The sequence below is a fragment of the Mastomys coucha genome, unplaced genomic scaffold (assembly GCF_008632895.1).
Source record: "Mastomys coucha isolate ucsf_1 unplaced genomic scaffold, UCSF_Mcou_1 pScaffold7, whole genome shotgun sequence".
Lineage (NCBI taxonomy): Eukaryota > Metazoa > Chordata > Mammalia > Rodentia > Muridae > Mastomys > Mastomys coucha.
Window position 1 is genome coordinate 89023791 of NW_022196913.1, and position 22953 is coordinate 89046743.

At 34.2% G+C, this 22953-nt stretch overlaps 1 protein-coding gene across 9 annotated transcripts in view; it reads right to left on the bottom strand.

Annotated features, from left to right (window-relative positions):
* Window positions 1-22953, bottom strand: part of Trps1 (transcriptional repressor GATA binding 1) — a 234865-nt gene that overhangs the window by 85876 nt on the left and 126036 nt on the right. For 6 of the 9 annotated variants that reach the window (XM_031358335.1, XM_031358329.1, XM_031358328.1 and 3 more), the window contains one exon: window positions 22454-22486. The exons of the other annotated variants lie outside the window; for them this stretch is intronic. In XM_031358335.1, coding sequence (XP_031214195.1) covers window positions 22454-22486 — 33 coding nt within the window. The remainder of the gene's footprint in view (window positions 1-22453; window positions 22487-22953) is intronic. 9 annotated transcript variants of the gene reach the window in all.

Genomic DNA, 22953 nt, shown 5'->3' on the forward strand with positions numbered 1-22953 from the left:
GTTAAAATTTCTAAATGTAACATCTAACGATACTAGAGAAATGATGATCAATCACTAGGCAATTCAGCAATGGTTCAGCATTACAGTCAAAATTTTCCATCAAAAAAAATCAAAATCTGCTCGATCAAATAAAAATATTAAAACCAATTTCTCAATAAGGCTTTTTTAATTCATTGTCTATAGTTGGAAATATAATAATTCAGTATATAGAATGTATATAATTCCTTATATCTAAAAAATAATGTCTATATTTTGAAATAGAGCAAATTTTGTATAGTGTATCTTGAAGTATTGAGTTTCAGATTAAAATATATATAACAAAAGTATTTTAGTTAGTAATTAAATGGTTTTGTCAGATATTTTCAGTCTTTGTCATCTCTAAAAAAAAAAAATAAAATTAATGTAAACAAAATACAAAGGTGAGAAGTAAAATTTAAAGACCCAACAAGGATGTGATCTGACAGGACACACACCATGCATTTTATCATTGGCTTGACCAGTTCTCCAATTCTGGGCATTATTTCTAGGTTTGAAAATAGATGGGTGGGTAGATAGATAGATAGATAGATAGATAGATAGATAATTTCCTTTCTTCCTTTCTTAATATGGAAATCCTGTAGTTTACCCCAGTGAAAATACCAAAAAGCATGCTTTCCATTATTTGGTATTACTTTGCATGTGGCTGGAACTGTGTACACTTCTTCCAGACAGCATGTTTTCCCAATGGTGGTTCAGAGTCCTTGAATGTGAACCTTTACATTGTTGGTCAGCAAAGGACACATCACCTATCCATCTTACTTAGTCTAGCTTCTTACCTCATATAGGGCATTTGCTGCCCTCTGCTTCCATTTGTCAAATCCTTCTCACTTTCTGGTGATTACCATTTTGTCACGCACTATCGTAAATTCAAATCTATGGATTCAATTTTAGAACCATATTATATCTTACCTAGTCTACAAACACACACACACACACACACACACAAACACATACTCAAAGAGAAACTTTTAAAAGGAAAAGGGAGTGGTTTTGAAAGGTCAGGTATCCAAGGGCATTAAGGATGCAAACCTGAAATAACAAGGCCAAAGCGCTGGTCTGTTTGAGGAGGTTCATCATAAAACTATTTTCCACATTTCTTTTGCATCATATAAGAAATGATACACAAAAGGAATCAAAGCAAGTCACTGACCCTTATTTCCTAAAATATACTGTGACAATTACTTCAGCGTTTGAGTCCTTTCTGCATTGTAAACTTAAGTAATTTTATTCAGATTTATAAAAAAAATCATAGTGCATACAACTGAAAGCACATATCTCAAACATGGTCCTTTCCTTTAATTTTAAACAGTTTTAATTAAAAGATAAAGTGTTGGATGCAGGCAGAAAACATGTTTTGTGGCCCAGTACAGGACTGTGAGGTAAACTGATAACAGTCATGACTGATAACAGTCATGAAAATATTAGGTTCAGTATTCTAAAAAAATCTAAGGATGTTGCTACATGAAAATACATGATCTCCTACAGGAGGGATTTATTTATTCTATAACTAGCTAGTTAAATGTATAAAAATTACATCTGAAATAAAATAAAGGTAAAATGAAGTTTAAAAATGCAAACTTTATTGAGGTCTATGAAAACCTGTACCAGAAAGACCACCAGAGGATAACATTTCATACTAATACACCACAGTGCAGGCACAGTTTAGGTTGCCATTTTTATAAGGTACAGGATATATGCCTTTACTCCCAGGCAGAGAATCCTAGCATCTGTCATTCTGACAAAACTATGTTTCACCATACCAAACAAACACTCGTGTGTAAATAAGAGGGAAACAGAAGACAGACATCTGCAGCCTGCCCTAAATGTTACTGTCATTGTCAATTAGCATTTATGGATGGTTTAAATGACAGAATTATTCCAAATTAACCAATATACAACAAGGCAAAGAAGCATCTTGTGAAATATAAAGCTGTCCACACCACTTTAAAAACCTTAGAGAATATAACCAAAACCATGTTTAAGTACCATTGCTGTTAACATGGTTTCATTTACAGTGTAGACAGGATGGTGAATTATCACACATTCCAGAAACACAACTTGGCCTCAATTTAAAATCATGGTGGTAATATTTTTAATATGCAAGAATTCTTACCTGGGGCTAGCCATAAAAGGCAGGAAAACCCATGTGTGCTGAAATGGTTTTAATGTGCGAGTCAAGCACTCATGCATGTTTTTCTAACATCCCCTCTGTAACACCTCAACAGTGTCCTGCCTATTATATCTGTTCTGTGAGAGCATGTCACTTTATGGTCTGGATTTTAAAACTCAATTTTTATCAGTATTGTTGTAGTTTCCCTTATATTTTCTTCAAACCTTTTTGTTTTTTCAAATAAATAATCAGCATACCTCTGAGAGGTATGTATTTGGTTCCAATGTCTTTGGTCAAAATTCTTATAAATTGATCATGTGAAGCGTATGGCAAGGACTCATGACCTTTTGTTTACCGGAGTTAGGATTTAAGCCTACTGGGGACAATCTAGGGTCCAGAAAAAAGGAGACTCAGAAGGAATGCCTGTTTAGACTTAAAAGCTTCCCGATTAAAAAATCTGAAATGTGTGTTTACTCTTTGAAAAACTGCTTCCCTCGAAATGTTGTTTCTCCACTCAGGAAGTTGTCTTAGGGAAGGGCAAAAATCTTCCAAAGTGTGACAGCCTCAGAAAACCCCATCAGCATCAATCTACAACTTAAGAGTGCATCCCAGGGTAGAAAATGTTTTATTAATCATGGTTTATTTAGGAGTTAGTCTTGCTTCATCTTTCAATGACAGCACTTTGTCTTGTTAATGAACTATAAACACTTACCTGACATGGCCCAAAGCTTTCTCAAAGTTACTCATAAAATTATTGACAAAAACACAGAAACCACAGCAAATAAATGATGTTAATGAGTTTGGTGATCGAGGATAAAAAAATCAGGGACTACACTTTTTGTTGTTGTCATTATTTAAGGAAATGTATTTCAACTATTATTTAAGATTTTGTGGGGGACATATAAGAAATAAATGAATTATGGGAAAAATGAGCATGACTTTTCAAAAGGCCCTCAAATTAAGTGTTGACTACAGTAGAAACTATCATAGAGGGAGATTACAATTCATCTCTGAGATTTTGAGAATTATTCTTCAATATTTTTTTATCTGTGCTAACTAGAAATCAAACAGTCCTAAAGGGGTTCATATGTTACCCTGTATAAAAACCTACTTATAGAACTGTCCTAGTATTTCTACTATTATAATATCTGTGCATTATGTATAAAGTATTTAGAGAAACTATTTAAATGTTTCTCATTTGGTTGGAAGGAGTATTGGCTGAGATACCAATGCAAATGCAATTTCCCAAATTCAGAGTAAATGAGTCTATACCTGTAAGACTACTGGCAGCAATAAATAGTGAATTTTTAAATTACACTTTACAATCATGGCTAGTGTTGTGTGCTTCAGTGCCTCCTGTTCAGCGAGCCCATGTAGGCTTTTGTACCTGGAAGTTCCTTAATGAGTCTTAGTTCCAAAATGTTTACTGTAACTATGGATGGTATTTTAAAATCTCACTATTTTTGCTTCTCGATTGTCCAGCTTGCTGAAGCAAAATAAATTTGGTCATTTGCTGAGGTCTAGCTCCGTTCTCATGAGTGAAAAGCATGGAAAGAAAATAATCAGGTCAAAAGTCTAATCCGTTTTCAGTTTTCAAATATATATGCAAAAGAAAAAAAAAAAAGGTCCTCTTAAAAACAAAGATAGCTCATTTTATCTCCCGTACAGTAAGTAAGTAGTAGAAATTTGATCTGAAAACCAGAGAAGCTGGCTTCATTTCACCTCACAAAGAACCGCTCTACTGTCTGTCTGCAAAGAAATCTCCTCAGTAAATAGCTCCAAGGTTGAGCTAAAGAATATTGTATGGATCAAAGAATTCATGTCTTCCTGTGCAAAGTGAACAGGCTGCAAGCTCACTTGTTTGTCTAAAACAATTAGAGCCAGTATGAAAAGAAGGAGCCCGGGACAAATAAGTTACAGCTGATTTTACTCTGCAAAATATTTAGGGGGGTTCAAATTAATAACCATCCAGGGCCCCCAAACAGCCTAATCTTTGTCAATTGGTGCCAAATTATGCAAGGTGCTGCCAATTCTGGTTGTCTAACAAATCAAGACCAGTGTATGTTACTCCTCGGCTGCAGCCTGATTGATTCTGGTCATTATATGAGCTGATCTCATTTTCGCACATGGAGTCAATATGTGAGCCAGATGTTCATTTACCAAGAAGCACAGCAACGACTCATCGACACGCAACCTTATCCTGGACCCCAGAGCCCCACAGACCCATAGACTCCTCACCCATACAAAGCCTCACACAGCCCAAGATCTATAAAACATCCCACTAATATTACTGTCAGCTCTATGACTTTTACAGTACTATATAAAGTTGACAGATAATACATGCCAGTCCTAATTGGAGATAGACCTTTTCTTTGGGGACTGCAACTGTTGAACAAGCAAACAGATTGAGAAGTAACATTTATTACAAGAAATAAATCATTTTCTTCCAACTGCTATAGGTCTGGCCTGAAGGTGAAGCTTCTCCATGGGCTGTGAATCCTAATGCCCTGCTTACATCTTTAAACTACACTGGCATTTCATTAGGTTGTGTGGTAGAGAACTTATATATCTACCACTACATGAGTGAGGCACTTATCACAATATTTGTCAACTTTATTCCCTGCAAGAAGCACTAACAATTTGCTTTCTTGAAATGTAAAACAAGAGATGTCATTTTCTCTTTTCTTATGTCCACCTGAGCATACTTACTTAAAAAACAATATGGCTGTAAGGCCACATCATGAGAAAATACTGACCAGTTGAAAATAAGAAGTAAATCTGATTTTCTGAGGGCAATATGCAAATTTTTTTAATTTGATAGTGAAACAGGAAGCACCACATATCATAAATAAAATGGATCCTACACAGATAGCACAGACCTGCTTTTAAGTGAAAAAGAAAATAAAACATTTTTGAGATTACTCATAACAAAATTCCTAAGGTGGCCAAGCTTAAAGAATTTTGCCATTCATTCATTAGAGCTAACTGACATGAACACTCTCTATGCCTCTGACAAATACTTAGTCTGACCCTTTGTAATGCACATTTCCTACAGGGCAACTTCGAAAACACGTGTGCTCCTAATGTGGTAAGCTCCTGGTTTTTTGCCCATTTGTTTTCTCAACCATCTCTGCCTCAGTGAATTCTTCTAATTTCATTTAGACCCGTTCAGTATGCTTAAGGACAATCCAAAGGATGTCTGTTTTCCATCAGGTAACGGCCATTAAATCCAGGAGCATTTCCTTCTACATCTTGTTGAACAGCATAAAAACAGAAGCTGGAAGTCTTTCCTCAGAGCTTTGCTATATTTTCTGAATTTAGAGTTTTCTAGAACTCCTTTTCACTACAATAAGTTCAAAGATTCTACATACCTTGTTATACATCTCTGGAGAGTATGTGTGGCTGTTATACATCTTTCAGTGTAATCTAGAAAGGCTAGACACTGGCCATTTCTAAAAGTTCTGAAATGTAAATTTTTACCAATGAAGATTTGGGTGTCCATTTTGTTTGTACTCTAGAAATGTATTAGCTAATCAAATATTCTCTCTCATGCTTTAAAATCCTCAGTGATTCTTTGAACATGCTAGTATACAAAGAACTAGCAATAAATATTACAGAGTCCTTTCATTCCTGTATTAAAACATCTCAAAAATTAATGGAGAATAAACTTCCAGGCGTTTTTCTCTAAACCCAAACATCTTCTTTTTCCCATCTTTTTATACAGACACAGACTTTCTTAATAGATCCAGTGTGTTCCCAGGAGAAGGCTTATGTTTTAGCAAGTGATGATTTCATTTATTTATTTATTCCCATTTCTGGAGTAGCTGCTAGGTGTTAGGCATGACACTGGGGGCAGAGAATAGACAGATTTTAATGCACCTCATCAGGGACTTGCTCATACCTGAGGGAGAGAACGTGGTGACCACTGCAGAACCCAGCAATGCATGTGACATGGGGGGGGGGGTGGAGGGCAGAGGGAGTTGGGTGAATGCTGCTCGAACATAGCCGCTCAAGCTGAATACTAAGCTTAAACACCCAGTTCAGGTTTTGTTAATATTGCTGATTTTCTGCCACATACAACTCAATGAATAGTTCCCTAATACTAACTAAATTTCTTAAACGTTTTAAAGAGAGATCGATAAATCAACCCAAATAGAATCTCCACTAGAAAAGTTTGAAAGAAGTCGATCCATAACAAACTTGAGTCATAAACATTGAGGACAGAGCCTGGCTGACTTAACAAGATGGGCTCAAACAGGAAATTCTTCATATCATCACTGATTTAGTTTAGTCTTTCATGGAGGCCTAGGGATTCTCTTTCCACATGTGAGGCATTTACTTTCCTCTGAGATGACCCACCCTCTCCCACTGGGACTGGCATATGATTAATCTGTGTGAAACTCTTCTCCCATCTGAAAGCATGGCTGGCTGGTTGCACTCTTATAAGCAAAATAAATAAAAAAGGCAGTTTTCTTAGCCTTTCTGTCTTCAATCTTTTCACTCAAAGACAAAACAAAACAAAACAAACAAAAAAACCCACATCCCCTAGGTCCAAAGTAGACTGGGAAGCCATCACCAGCATTCACCCAACTCCCTCTGCCCTCCATCTTGTCATGATCTTGTAAATCTCAGTTTGGGCATGTTTTCTCACATCTAAGTCAATAGAGAGGCAACTGAAGCACCATTTTATTTTCCTTCATGTAAAAAAAATCCATCATTTTATGGGGGTAGGGAAGCAAATAAAAGAACTGAGGGAGAATTTTCACAAAGAAAGGCTAAATGAAGTTGGTCCATGACAAGTAAGTTTCAGAAAATAGTAAAGAATTCATTTTCAAGTTCCCAGTTGTCTGTGAAGAATCTGAGACATATATGCATGAATCGGCCTGCCATGGTCTTACCCTTTATAATGCATTTTCAGTGGTCAATGAAGAATTTTTCTCCGAGACCTGAAAACTGCAGTTGCAGATACTGATTTGATTGATTGCACGTGCCTGAGCTCAGGTCACCCCACTATAATTCAAGCATTACTTCAAAAATTACTACTTTTGCTCTTTCTTAACTTATAAATTTTAAGCTACCTACTAATGCAATTTCTTTCTCTGAGTCATTGTCTTTTAGGACCGCCCCCAAAACGCTAAACTTCTCACAAAACACTGTTCTGCAACTGTCAATTTCTTACTGAGAGAGATTTTCATTAAGAATGAAAGGGTTTTGCATGGAGTCATATATCAGCATTGACCTTGTCTTTTCCCAATGCATTTTACATCTTGAAAATGAGACCCTCTCTTTTCAGCTCAACCAGTCAATTTGGAATTCAATACAGATGTCACGTTACTTTATTTATCAATATTAGATAATTCCTCTTGCCATGCTGAAGCATTTTAAAAATAGTTATCTGTCCTTTATCTCCATTTTGAATGTCAAGGTTATCAGAATTAGTTCCAGACACAGATGTTAGAAAGCCTCCTTAAATTGAGGAAATAGACTTTTTCAGGATGTAGTTAAGCAATATCCCATCACTAATTTATGCACCTGTCTCACAGAATAGTTTGTTTGTTTGTTTTAACTCATTTGTTGTATGTATTTTTCCCTTATTGTTTTTACTTCATCAAGTTCTTCCCAGCACTTTGATCAGAGAAAATGCATGTCAATAGTTTAAAGGGCTATCTCCTGCCAAATCCGGGCTTACTGTGTTTTTGCGGGAAGAAAGAGTGGAGACAGATTCCAGGAAAAACAAGGACTTTGTCTCCTTTAATGTGAATTATGTTTAAAATAAAATTCAGCAGATGTCCACAAATTTTCTACATTACTCAAATGTTCTGTGAGATTTGGGTTAAAATTAATATATGCTGCTTCTTGGAAATTTATTTCTCAGGAGACAACCTAGGAATGTATGAACATTATTGCTCCCCCTTTTTACCTTTTCTTTATTATTTTTTTTTCTCTTTTGACTCTTTGTTTTGACCCATGTGGAAGTGACAACTGTTCACACCACATGTCTACCTTGGTCCCTTTACCACTGCATTTCACATTTCTTGTTTCCAAACTTCAAAAATCGCCTACTTCTCATGCTCTGGTCTTGAATCACACACAGGCTCTAGCTTGCAGGAAGTGTCACAAAAAGTTATCAATTTTTAAAGTGTCACTTTTGATTCCTGTGACCCAAAATCCCCATACAGAGATGAGAGGTGACAAAGGCCCACTGGAACCTGACAGACATGTGACATAAACTGGGTTTCCCCAAAGGATAGTTAACCTTTGGGTTCACATGACGAAAGTGATAGAGAAAGAACTTCTAAAGGAAATCTTTTAGGCTTCTGAAGATGTCTCACAATGATCAATTCAACGACGAGCAATCTGCTTTCCAGAGTAAATTTGAAACTAGACTTTCAGATAAATCTGAAAGTTAATTCAAAAGAGATGAACTTAACAGACTACTGAAATATAAACTATATTTGATAGAGCACAAATAAGTTTTGAATTTGAAAGTCTTATCTCTCTTTCATCACATGGTCACAAATGGTATGTTCAAGCCATTTAACACAGTTAGCATAATGCTAAATACAGTTCTGTCCCATAACCATATGAAGTCATGGCTATATACTAAAATAACAAAAAGTCACCTTCATTCTCAAATACTGGCAACATTTGTGACTCACAGTCAGAGTGTGTGAGAATTTCCATGTAAAATATTCTATTTTCAGATTTTTCTTTTCAGTTATAAAAATTCCCTCCAAACTAAAACTTGGCAAACAAAACTCAGCATGAGGACATTTTTTAAACCTAAATTTAAAAACACTATGCTCATGAATTTTTGAATAAGACCAAAAAGGAGAAAAATTTTTGTGGTTTTAGTAGCCTTTGTGTATAAAGAGAAAAAAAAACCTGTATGTCTCAAAAGGTATGAAAATCTAAAGATCAGAAATTTCTATTTATGGCCTTGTTTCTTTATGAATGGTCTAAGTTAACATAATCTAAAATGAATCCTATCATGAAGGGGAATACAGGACTGTTCACGGAAGACCATGTCTAGAAATAATTCAGTCTGTCCTCTGTCATAGACACAAGCATTTTGAAAAATTATGTATTTCTTGTTTCTGAGATAAAAAGCTAAGTTTATAAACAGAAAAGTTTAATGAAGCACTCTAGTAATTTGTTTTATCTTGGTCAAAGAATATTATTTATCTTCCTCCAACAAAATTTCACATATATTTCATTTATTTGGTAATATCTATCATAGCATTGATTTTACTCAAAATTTAGCTCCCTTAGATATGACTTAATATCTAATAAGATTGGTTTCTTATTGCAATAAGCACTTCCACCTACATAAGAATTTTACCCACTCACCCCCAGACATGTGAAACTATTTTTTTGCAAATACCTGTTAAATGACATGGGAAACATACACACACACACACACACACACACACACACACACACACACACACGCAAAAATTAGGCATCTCTTTGTTGTAAAATCCCTACAATCTAGTGGTGTATATATAAACATGTCAAATATAAACACTAGCTCATATTGTCTTGTACTCATTACAAAGCTAGTTTTTAAAAGCAAATATTCAGTTGGCCTTATTTTATCTCCCATAAATTTGGAAATATTTGAAATGTAACCTGGTGCTCAGCAAGTATCTGAATAGAAATTGAATTTGATGTTTACAAAACATCTATGATTAGCTGGACTTACATTGACTTATATTATATTGTCTTATATTTATTTGTTAAGCATGAATTATTAGTACCAGCTAAGCCCCAAATGGTAACCATTTCCCTAAAGATCTTCACTAATCTCATATTCACAAGGACTTCTATTTTGGGCCACATCTTTACTTTAGACTGTTTCTTTTTAAAAAAAAAAAAAAAACTATATTGCTATATTTTTATCTGAAAACGTGAAGTAATACTATGTAGCCAAAAACACAGTATCATTTGACAAGCAAATCTGTTAATATATGCAAAATAAATAGACCAGCATATGGTAATTGTACATTCTGTATATATTTATATTTCTTCAGTATTCTATTCTTTCCCATAAAGTTTATGCCTTCCCCTCCTCTTTGTATACATACAAAACACACAACGCACAAACATAACTGTCCATTTTAAGCATAGTGTTCCTTGCATTTGGCGATGACTGGTTCTGCAATCTGGTTTAGAACCCTTCCTTAGTCCAGCATTCTCCCAGATGTGACTGTAGGACTGATCTGAGGACTCATCTTCTCTTCTCAAAATGTGCCTACCTTCCCTTACTAGAATTTGTTTTCTGCCTCTGATAGTGTATAGTATGAGTTTGAAATCACAATACATGCTGTCCATTGTTCTGTATCTATATTTTTAAATAAGGCTTTTAAAATGGCTCAAGCACCCGCTATTGCCATGTCGCAAATTGGTGCCCACACCACATCATGATCAGTTTGTCTTCAGCAACTATCAGCTGACCTGGATGGCTAAGTCTTGCTATAGGTCTCCAAGACTAAGAGTATCACAAAAATGCACAAGTAAATCTTTAGAGATTCCACATTAGAGTTTAAATCTTAATTAGCTGTCAATTCCCACTAATCTCCTACTTAGTCTAGAAACAAGCTGTGAAGAATTATGCTGAGTAGGCAAATCAATCTAAAGAACTTCAAAAGAAAAGAGGTAAGGTGGCCTGGGAGATGGCTCAGGTAGTAAACTGTTTGCCACATAAGGAAAGACATTGTATTTATTCCATCATCACACACATAAAAAAATCTGGAAGACAGCAAGGTTCTGTCACCTCAGCATGGAGAGGTGGAGACAAGGATGCATCTGATTTCTGGTTAGTCATGCTGACAAACTCAGTCAGATTTAGGTTCAGCGAGAGGGCATTTCTTAAATAGTAAGTTGGTCAGCGATAGAAGACATTTATACATGTGTGTGCATATACATGCATGTGCATACACAAAAAGATATGCAAACATAGAGGAAAATAGAAAGAGGTGAATATTGTAAATAAAAATCAAGACCAAAATGTTATGGGTTGGGGGTTGATGAGATACAGCTTAGTGAATGGGAACACGTGCTACTCTTCCAGAGTTTGACCTGAGTTTGGGTCCAAGGATACGCATGGGTGTTTTCTACTTGCCTATAACACACTACTCCAGTTTACAGGAATTATGACACTTTCTAGCTTTAGCAAGTCCCGAACTCACTCATGTAGACATATGCACTCACTCTCACACATACACATATAGACATGCACAAACACATATGCACAATCACAGACACACACAATGACAAATACATCTTGAAAAAAATTATTATATTAAAATCAATCATTAAAACATGAGTGGTAAAATCCTGATTTTACTGCTTTGAAAACCTTTGTTTAAAAATACAGAAATTAGAATAATGTGAACACTTAATTTTTTTCTTATTAAATAATATTTATATTGCAATTCTTCTATCACACAATTTTCTGTTATTATAACTTTTATCTAATTTTCTTAAGTTCCTTAAAGACTAACCCTTACATGAAAAGATTCTCAGAAATAATTCATTTTTACCACACATACACCTTACTTAATAGAAGTTAATTTAATGTTGCAGTAAATTTCGATAAGACAGAATTGCAAACTTTTACTCTTAAAAAAAAAAAAATGGAAATCAAACCCGAAACAAATCAATAGCAACAACAAGCAACTAGTTTAATGACTACAGGCCCTTCCTGCAATGAACAAGACCAAACTGAGGTTCCAAACTCATGTTCAAGTGTATGACTCCTATTGTCGCATGATCTTTATATCACTACTTGTCAATTTCAATGTAGGAAAAATTGAATATGCATGATGGTTGATTTTCTATGTGCTTCCTGTATAACAAAAATTATTACAAACTAAGACTAGAAGGGTGCCTCTAGAGATGATCATGTACAGATTTGAGAAAATTAAAACAGTGTACATGGAAGATTTGCTAGGAACTCTAGAGAATACAGTGATTTTCCCAGGGCCATGGTAAGAAGGAAAAATTCAAAGTTGGAAGACAAAGACACATACTCACTTTCCAAACTCACCTCATTTAATGGTTCCAGGGCCCCATCGAGGCAAGGGAGATCTGATACTTCTCCAGAACTAAATTCATCTTTGGGAGTCATTATCCAAATATCAGAAATTTAATATAAATGCATTAACAAGCACAGTCAAAGAGTTAAATTTCCCTTGCCATTTAATGTGGGGACGTTGTAAGAATGCGTGGTTAGCCAAACTTGCATATTTCTGCCATGAAGTATAGTAAATGTAATGCCCTTTGTGGGGATTTACATGTAATTAATGAGACATAATATTTGTAAAAATTGATCAACATATTTTAAAGTAACCAGCATAAATTAGGCTAGAATAAATTTACAGATATGATGGAAATTCTTAAGTAGGTTAATGTTTTATACTGAAAATATATTTTTAATAATATTGTGATTATCAGAAATTATATACTGAATGCTCTATTATTTTGTTTCATAGTCTTGATGAGCAAAAAATCTCTCAAAGGCCATGTGTGTTGAAAAAGGATTGCTCAGTCCACAGAACATATAAGGACATTTCTGTTCTGTAATTACTATGGACAGAACAGCTAACATTCAGAGTAACTGCTTCATTGGCGACTGTGACTGACACATAATGACTTAATAAAGTACTGAAAGGAAATGCACAGGCTAGTGCCCATACTGCCGTTATTTAAAGAAAACACTGAGCGCTAGCTTCGACTGGATGGACATTAAAGGTTTGCTATAAGTTTCCATTTGTAATTCATGAATAAAATCCATGTCAAAGGAAAACCCAATTTAGGTTTGCTATCACTGGACAAGTTCATTCTGGTTTCTCTAATTTTCTAACAACTTCTCATTTCACCAAATAGTATTCTACAGGACTAAAAGTTGGCAACCATCCTTCAAATACATAAATCATTAAACCCAATCAAAATAAGAAAAGAATGCACAATTAATTCCTGGCATATGCTACAGTACTTTAAATGCATAGTGACATTTCATAAGGTATTAAAAAGATTATACATGGAGTATGCTGAAAAGAAAAATAACATCTTTTTATTAGCAACTAATAATGTGTTTTCTAGCAATGTGTTTTCAAGACACATTTTGAAGAAAATTAGCATATTAGCCTAATAGGAATCTTAAAATATCTTATTAAGCCAACCATGATGAGGTGTACCTATAATAATAGCACCTGAAAAATGGAAACAAGAGAAGGATATGTTCAAAGTTTGATTCAGCTACATCTGCAGTATGAGGATAGCCAGGGCTATATAAAAGCTTTCTATAAATAAATAATGATTATAGAATGAATAAAATTTTGCATAGTTATTAAATTTACTTGAGGCCCATTTTATCAGATGTATAAATAAATCTGAAATATTAGTTGTTGATTGATATGCAATTTTAGATTTTTTTTCTCTACTTAATACATTCCACTAGTTGTTTTTGTTTCCTGGAAAAATTAATTCACTAAGCTTTGACTTTAATTTTCTACAATTCAATACAGGAAAAGATATTTTAATGAAAAAAAAAAACAAGTTAAAACCTTTGGGAAATATTTCAAATAGACTAGTTGCCACATAATTAATAACAGTTCGGCAAATGTGCTGTGAGAAAATACTGGGAAATGTTATCAGATAGAAATTCGATAACAAAGACTTCAATGTTACAAATTCGGTAGTAAAGACTGAGATTACTTACAAAACATAACTTTAATTTCACTGAACTGCTAAAATCTGAGATTTGAACACAGAAAAAAACCATATTAATGAAATGTCTCAAGAAAAAATAAAGGTAAGAAACAGTAAACCTGTTATGAGGAATATTGTCTCAATGGCAGGGCTTTCCAAAGAGGAGTGGTCTTGTAAATCTGTATGTTCTCCTTGCAAATAAAAAACCAAACAAACCAAAAAACAAACATGGATCTTTCTGAATAAAGGGCTGTTTTGCTCTGTAAAAAGATACTGTGGCACTATCTGGAGACATTATCTTTACAGAAGCATGAAATGGTCTCCAGTGGGAAGAGCACAAGAGTATTTCTAAGCATCCTACAACACTGGATTCACCACAACAAAGGGTTAATCTGAACCAAACTGGCAGTTCTGCTGGTTCTCAGAGCTTGGTATAATCTCAAGAACTCATCCTTATAAAAAAGTTTGAATAGGATGCAGATGTTCAACCATTCATTGCTGAATGTCATTCTAACAATCAATAGTAACTGTGGAGATGGTAAAATTGCTTACATAATATGATCCTTTTTATTATTTGATTCCATAAGTACAGAAGTGTGTAGCGCATGTAGTGATTTGCCCTATTTATTTTGAATATTTGGTAAATGTGCATTTATGTGCATGTGTATGTATTTGAAACAGGGACTTAGTGTGCCAGGGCAGTCCTCAAGGTTAGCTGGCCTCCCAAGCTTCCTGGGATTATCCCGTTTGAGCTTTGCATCTTAAGATAGAGGACTGGATTACAGATTCACACCAGTTCACCTACTTTTATCTGTGTTATGAGATGTGAAATCAAGTCCTCACAATTACTATATAAGTGCTTTACCAGTGAGCCATTGCCCCAACTCCATCCTACTTTAGATGGAGGGGAACCAAGATTTATAGACTATGAGATACGTGAACAAGGTTATTTGAGGCTAAGAATGAAACAGTCTTAATCCCCTTTTACTATACCGTCCTTCAGGGCTAGAGTAAAAGTATCATATAGAATGTCTGAAAAAAATTAAAGGAAACTGATATAAAACTATCAAAAGCCAAAGAAAATCGCATGTCACTTTCTTTTTCAAAAAGGGAGAAATGGCCTAAGCAAATCATTTACATACTTCTTCATGCATGCATTGATACGAAGGAAGAAAGAAGGAGGCAATTGGAACTAAAAAATATGCTTTTACCCAAATTCAGAACGATCACATTAAAATTTTATTACTCTAGTAAATTCCTGCTTTGATATTCCCAATAGATAGTTTATAAACACAGAGTGTCTGTCTTCCTGTTTATTGAAGTGGAAATATATAGGCTTGTGTTCATTTAAAAAAAAAAGGTTTTAGTATTTATTTATTTTTATTGTTATCAGTACTTTGCATGAAGGTATGTGTGTGCACTGTGTGGATGCTAGGGACCCATGAATCAGGGGAGGAGTAGAGCCCCAAGCACCTGGCGTTGTACACTGTTACGACCTTCCATGTGAGCTCTGACAATCCAACTAAGGTTCTGTCCAAGGGCTACCAGTGTTTGTAATGACTGAGACATCTCTCAGACACTCCAGTCTGTACTCATTTAAGTATCCATTTATGTAGATAATATTCACTATTTTTCTATTCAAGTCATGCAAAAACTTCAGTTTTACGTGCTCTCTAATAGTTTTGCCCACATATACTCTTTCCTGGAAGTCTTAAAGAAGGGATTCCTTTTTTCCCACTGGTAGAAAAGATGCTCGAGACAACCAGTCATAAGAATTCTGTCTCATGTGATTTTTCTACAAAGCTTTATTAAAAAAGAGCAAGAGAGCGTGAAGAAGCAAAGGGATGTCATCAGGCTTCTGAAGAGCTAATTAGTGAGACAGTGCTAAAACAATACAAATAGGTGTGAAAAGATGCTTCTGGCTTCAATATGCAGAGGAGAAAAGGCCAGACAAATGACATAAAGGAATGTGGTAATACGATAAAGATTATATCTTTCTGCAAAAAAGAAAACAATGTTAAAACTCAGTAGTATCCCTGAGTCAATTAAGGGTTATAGCACTTCATTGTGATTTCCAGACTCGTTGGGACAAAACAAGAATTCAAAGAAGTGATGATAGCTTCAAATGTTTGTCACCTTGACTGTAAACTGTTTGGTCTCTTAGTTGAAGATCCAGGAACTTCCTGCCTAGTGTAAATAGTTTTATAACTCTACTTGCCTCAACTCTGGTCACTACCTATTTATTATAATTAATTATATTTGGTAAATAAGTATTATTATAATAAATAACACTGGTTAAATAAGTTGTTAAAGAAGTGATGTTCTTTTATACGTGTTAAATGTTTGTCCCTTTGATTATATAGGTTCTTTGGCCTCCTGGTTAAAGATCTGGAACTTTCCACTCCTGTCTAGTGAGATCATTTCCATGGCTCTGCTTGCAGCAAGTTTGATCACTACTTATTTATTATAATAAGTTACACTTGTTAAGTAAATATAAATTATAATAAAACAAGATTCAGAAGGTTAGTTCAAAGAAATATTCTGGTACAGAAAAAGTTGCCCGAAGGGCTCTTGTGTACCTCCAATGACATAGGCATTCATAGGCAGAAACAGAACTAGGAAAAAAGACACTAGACCTTATTCTGATAAGCATTATTGTAGAAGATTCCCATAGTTCCTCCTTACAGAAATCTCCTAAAAGCAGAGATAGTAGAAGATTTGAAATGCACAGAGACAAAAGTTATCTTCTGGAGGCCATACCCAGATCTGGTAGGCCATACACGATAGAAACCTAATAGAAGTGTTACTAAAAACAGTGACAATCTTTGTCACATGACAAGAGCCATTTTGAAGCCAAAGGAAGTCAGCCCATACAATTGATAAAGTATAACATAGAAACCAGTATAAACTTGCTCTCCTATGATAAGGTAATCAAGAAGAATAAATATAGAAAAACGAGAGAAAAGGATTATAAAAAGGTCATAAACAAATGTAAATAGTGAATTATTTTCTTTATTTCTATACTAGGAATTGTGTTGATCCAGTTGTGTTTTTCTGTAATTTGTGCCGATTTTTTTCTTTCTTAAAATTATTAATTTGTATCCTAATGGTGTACACAAATATGATATATTTTTCTCAAAGGTAAACTCCCCAAATTTAAAACTATTGGGTTAACAAAACATTAATCCATCTCTGTAATGCTAATTTAAATGGAGAAAAATCCTGGGAGGCGGTGGGTGTATGCATTATAATTGGAGAGAGACAATACAGCATAGCAGCGATTATCTGAAATGCAAATAGTATGAGACTAGAAGCACGATGGTGAGATGTTCACTGTATGTATTTGCAAGCTACAAATTAAAGAAATACTTCCGGGCGGTGGTGGCACAAGGCCTTTAATCCCAGCACTTGGGAGGCAGAGGCAAGCAGATTTCGGAGTTTGAGGCCAGCCTGGGCTACAGAGTTCCAGGACAGCCAGGGCTATACAGAGAAACCCTGTCTTGAAAAACAAAACAAAACAAAAAAAAAAAAAAAAAAAAAAAAAAGAGGCACATATTTCTAAAATTCCTCATACATAGAAAAATATGTAGAGATATTAATCATGGCTATAACTGACCTTATATAAACTGTTAAAGATATCTATCTTATATGTTATTATATATCGCGTACCTGTGTATATTCCTAAACATCAGAAAATATTTTCACACATGCATTTAGCGCTTGTTGAAAAAAATCCTAGGATCAAAATTTGATTAAAATTTCTTTAATGTATTATTTTATGGTAATTTTAAAAAAATACTTCTTTCCCTGCTACTTTGTTGTTCATTTTTCTTGTTCTTGTTTTTAACTACAATAGATTTTTTTTCCCAGAGGCAGTAAACTTGACAGTAGAAAAGCCAATAAAACCAAATGTGTCAGAAAAATAAATGAATATTTAGTCATAAAGGCACACATTGTGCAAAGCTAAGTAAAAACACATCCATCAAATGAATATAACCTCTTAACAATATTCTAGGGAGGATTCATTCTTGTAAGTGCTCATTATAGTAATTCTATGAACTTAAATTTGTAATTAACTTTGAAATCCACAATGTAAATTTGAAATATGTTTCATTTAGAAATCATATTCTAGTTAAGAAGACTGAAATAATCCAAAATCTAATAAGAAAAACAGAAGAATCCCTTTCGACATAATTTCTTTAGTGGCCTGATGTCCATTTCAATAGATGAAGTCAAGAAAATAAATAGGTAAATAAATAAGTAGCCTGAATTGCAATTTAATGTAGGAGTATTTTGCTCATACCAAGGCATTTAGTACACAATAAATGTGATGCCAATAAAAATACCAAGTTATTTGACCATGAAATTCAGCATGTTTTCTGGTATCTTTGAATCTGAAATGGTTTCTCCACTGTTATGTAGACAGCATTCACAAAAATGTACATGTAATTAAAACCTCAATGAAATTAATGGATATTGGTTAAATTTTATATGCCTTACAGATAGTAATAACCCAAAGCTTAAGTTTCCATTATTACTGTAAACAGGACTAATTTTTTTCTCAAATCTCAAAGCCTTAGGAAAACATGTTCCTCTCACTTCGCTCTGAAATGACTTTGCTATATTGCTGACCCCTTATTAATGATCTAAGTAATATTAATGTATTTTCCATAACTGTAGAGTTCAAGGTGAATCAAGTGTACTTTAAAAGAATTAATTATTGTATTTTCAAAAATTTTAAACATTTACAAGCAAAAATTAAGAGCTATAGTTTTCAAAATAGTATGATGTAAAATTCATAACTATATTTTGACAGTAATCCATGGGATTTCAAGTTCCTTTTTCATTTTGTTTAAAACAGTTTACTCACCAAAGGAGGAAACACATCCCTACTTGAGACATTGATTCCTATCGATAGTGTCAATGTAATCATGACTGTTCTGTTAAATCAGCAGCAGAGCTGGTGGAAATGTTTTGAAAGAGCTGCATTCATGTATGTTCTGCCTTTGGCTGACAGTGTTAATTATATGAGTGGGTTGGTGTTATCCTGTCAGCTTTTCCGAGAAAATTATTCATTGGTCTAAAATTCAGAAATCATACACACACACACACACACACACACACACACACACCAGATAACTAAGAGCTAAGAAAAACAACAAAAATACTAAAAAGGAGCATATAACCTGGGTGCTCTCCAATGTCATCTACCTTTCAGCCCTTCTTTCTGAAACTAACTTGAGATTCTTGGTGAAGACAGTGAACACACACAAGAATAAACCATGTGAAAATGTGTGGACATTAATAGTGATTTTATTCACTCCTTTGGTCAAAGATATGCAACTTATACCTTCTTCTTTATTTTGGGCATGTTTTTGAACACATGCACACTCCAAAATTACCAAAAAAACAAATTTGATTCCACAAGTTAAATTTCACACTTGGACAAATATGGAATAAATGTATTAAAATTTGTTGTAACATAAAATTATAAACAGAAATAATATTGTAAAACTAACTGCCATTAAAGTTTTTTAAACTGTCAATGGATTATTTTTATTAGCGTTGTTATGAAAAAGTTGCCAAACTTGATTATGATGCAGAATAAAGACAGCATTTTGTTGTGTTTTACTTTGTTTTGTTTTGAATAAAGTGGGGCATATTTAGCTGTGTAACAAAGGATTAATGATCTCAGGAAGTGTGCTTGTGTATGCTTTAAAATGAAAGTTACTGACTTTGTTAGGGTAAAAAAATTGTTTTTTCTTTTAATTCAAAAGAAATAATAAACCCCCACTGTTGAGAGAAGGCTCAACAGGTAAGAAGACTTCCTGACATTCTAGAGGTCTCAATTCATTTCCCATCACCTATGTCAGGTTGATCATAATGGCTGCCACTCCAGCTCTAAAGAGCCCAAATACTATCTTTGGGCATCCACATATATATGTTTTACATCCAAATAAATACGCATTATACACACACACACACATATATATAAATATATTTTTTAAAAGGAATTCAATTTAAATCTTAAATTTCCACTGCAATAATAACCAGGGCTCTTTGACTCAAACCTGCAAGCATCAGTCTTGTTCCTATCACTTTGCATAGAACAGTCTTGCGGTCTACTTTACTCCTTATTAGTGAGATAATTAATTTTAAGATGTGCCTCTATATTTGTCCAAGTTTGAAATCCATCCTTTGGAATTACTCTTTTGTTGTAATTTTCAGTATCTCACTGTAAATCCCAAAGAGCATGTGTCCAATCATCTGCGAGAAATACAGAAGGACATGGAAGTTGCTTTTCTTTGACCACGGGAGGAAATCCTGAACAACAGTACCTAAGCAAACATTTACCTTCATAGCTCCTGTGTCTCTCTCTCCCTCATCTGACTCTGTTGGTGCCACGCGGTGATCAACCTGCTTTCTTCTGTTCTGGTGTACACTGAGCAAATAAGCTATCTCCCCAGGAGACAGATGAAGTGAAGGATGTGATTGGCTTTGAGGCTCTTTCCTACCTCTCTTATTGTTTCTTGGGGGAGACACAATAGAAACTGAATTCTGTTGGCCTCTTATATTGATTTGATTGTGCAAGAACAAATTCAACATGAATGAAAAAAAAAAGAAAGAAAGAAAAGAAAAGGTTTAAATCTGAACCTGTGAGTGTGTTTGCTCTTGAAACATGCCTAAATATGAAAAACAGAAGAGACTTCTTAAAATCTGTTTTCATCAAATTTAGAAAAGACTTCATGTTTTTCTATGAGTTTAAAGTGATTTTATGTGTATAGTGCATTACAAAATTGTATGGTAACATTTTAAATTTGCCTTAATAAGATTTGTTATATAAATAATCAATCATATTAATTCTAAGAATCCCAGATTTCCAAGAGAGTAAACTCACTTTGAAAATTTATATGTGCAGAAATTCTTGTACAATAAAAAATACAAAATTATTTAGATAAGACTATATATTTTGGCTTATGTAACTAAGGTATATCTTTGTATTATTATTGCTGCTTTGATAAAATTGGTTTGAAAACACTATAAATATATAATTAAATTTATTGTTACGTAGAGTCCTAAGAAGTACTTTCTTTTGTTTTAAGAGATTTTACTTTGTAGCCCCATAAAATAATAGATATGATCTTATATATAACAAATAGCTTTGTTACTGTGTAGGATTTAAAAAATGATAAGTTAAAGGCTCATCCTATTGATCCTACAGCAGAATTTTCTACAGTTTGTCAAGTTATACACATTTAAATGTGAATAGACAATCACTACATGGCTGCTGAAATTCTGAGTTAAATAGGGCATTGACAAATGGTTGCCAATCTATCAAAATTATAATAAGGCTATATTTTGAAGCTACCATGATGTAAATATTAAATCAATATATCCCATATAAGCAAGATAGTGAGTGGATATCAGGTACTGAGTGCTGGCAATTACAATTTTACAAATTTTACATGTGTGATACATGAATTATGGATAACAGACATAGGCTAAATAGCTAGCTTTGACCTTTTTCTAATATGATTAAAAGTTTGTGTATGAAAAAAGTTCCAGGATATTTACTGTTTAAATACATTATACAATGCGTGCTGTTGAACAAGGGAACTTATCAGAAAGGAAAAGCTTTTCAAATGCTTCACAGTGTAAAAATAAAGTGAACAAAGCTCTAAGCTAAGTGTATATGAACTATGTAAAGGTTGAGAATATTACATGTCATTCAACTTGTTTTTATTACAAATAAATGTCGTACTAAAAATTGTTCTGAATTAGATTTTTTTAAGTGGCTAGACTCCATTACAAAATAGTAGTACTGAGAAAATGGGACTAGATGTCGGGCTTAGGAACAAAGATCTTCCCTAACATAGACAAGATCCCACTTTGGAGCTTTTGATCCCCAGTATTGAAGAGGGAAATGGAGAGGAGAAGGAGACAGGAAGGGGAAAGGAGAAGTAGAAATGGAGTAAGGAAGAGTGAGAGAGGAGAGAAGGGAGGAGAGGAGACAAATCTGCACACTTTGTAAATTATTAAGGCAAAATTAAATACACTTTTTAAAGATCATTGTTAATATCTAAAACTGCCCCTATAGTAAAACTCGATCAATGTCTGTTTTTTATTTGTGTGTTTTTATGTCTATGCAATAAGTCAGATAAAAAGGAATTTGACCTACTAGAACAAGTGTCTGTGCGTTGAATGCCTTTTATATGTCTTCCATCTTGGAAGTTCTCTGGCTCCTTTTACTTATGTGTTGATTTAAAACTTTGAGCTGTTCCTTTAATTATGAAGTAGCCAAATTAACTGATGTCCAGTCATGTTGACTCCATTGTAATCATTCAAATCTCCTATGATAACCCTTTTTATTTTCCTGTTCCAAGACTACATGCTCCCTTAAGGGCAAAGCACAGATTGTACTTAGAGCATCCAACCATAGCCCCTAACACATGGCTAACCACTAGCTTTCCTTTTCACAGAAACAGATGAGAAGCACAAGGAACAGTGAAAGGCAGCAAGTTTAAAGACTTTAAGGTGTTTTGATAAAAATCATGAAGGAGGCATCAATGATGCCAATGTTTGACTTACCCTCCTGTTTGGTGTTCCGGAGATTGTCACAGCCTAGAAAGATGCACCATGGTAAGATTTGGGACATGTGACAGCTATGCTTTTCTTCACTAGTGTGCTTATTATGAAAGCGCACATGTGAAAGTTACTTTCTGTAAAATCTATTCTCTTAACACTGATAATGCAAACTCCTTGGCGAGTTGTCCCTATCACTATACAAATGAGTTAGGAAAACCAATGAAGGACCTCTTAAGATCCATTATTGGTGATTAAATGACTCTCTGAAGTCTACAACCATAATATGTGGTAAATTGAGCTAAATGGACATGGTCATATCAATACTTGCTAAGATAGACATGTCTCCAGTTAAGTTTTGGTATTATAGAAGGTAGTTTCATTTCAGGTCCAACAACTATTAAGCTAATTCTTCAGTTAAAATTGTAATGAATAGTTGGCCCAGTGGAAGATGTAGGCTATTGCCAAATTCAGCGTGTGTGTGTGTGTGTGTGTGTGTGTGTGTG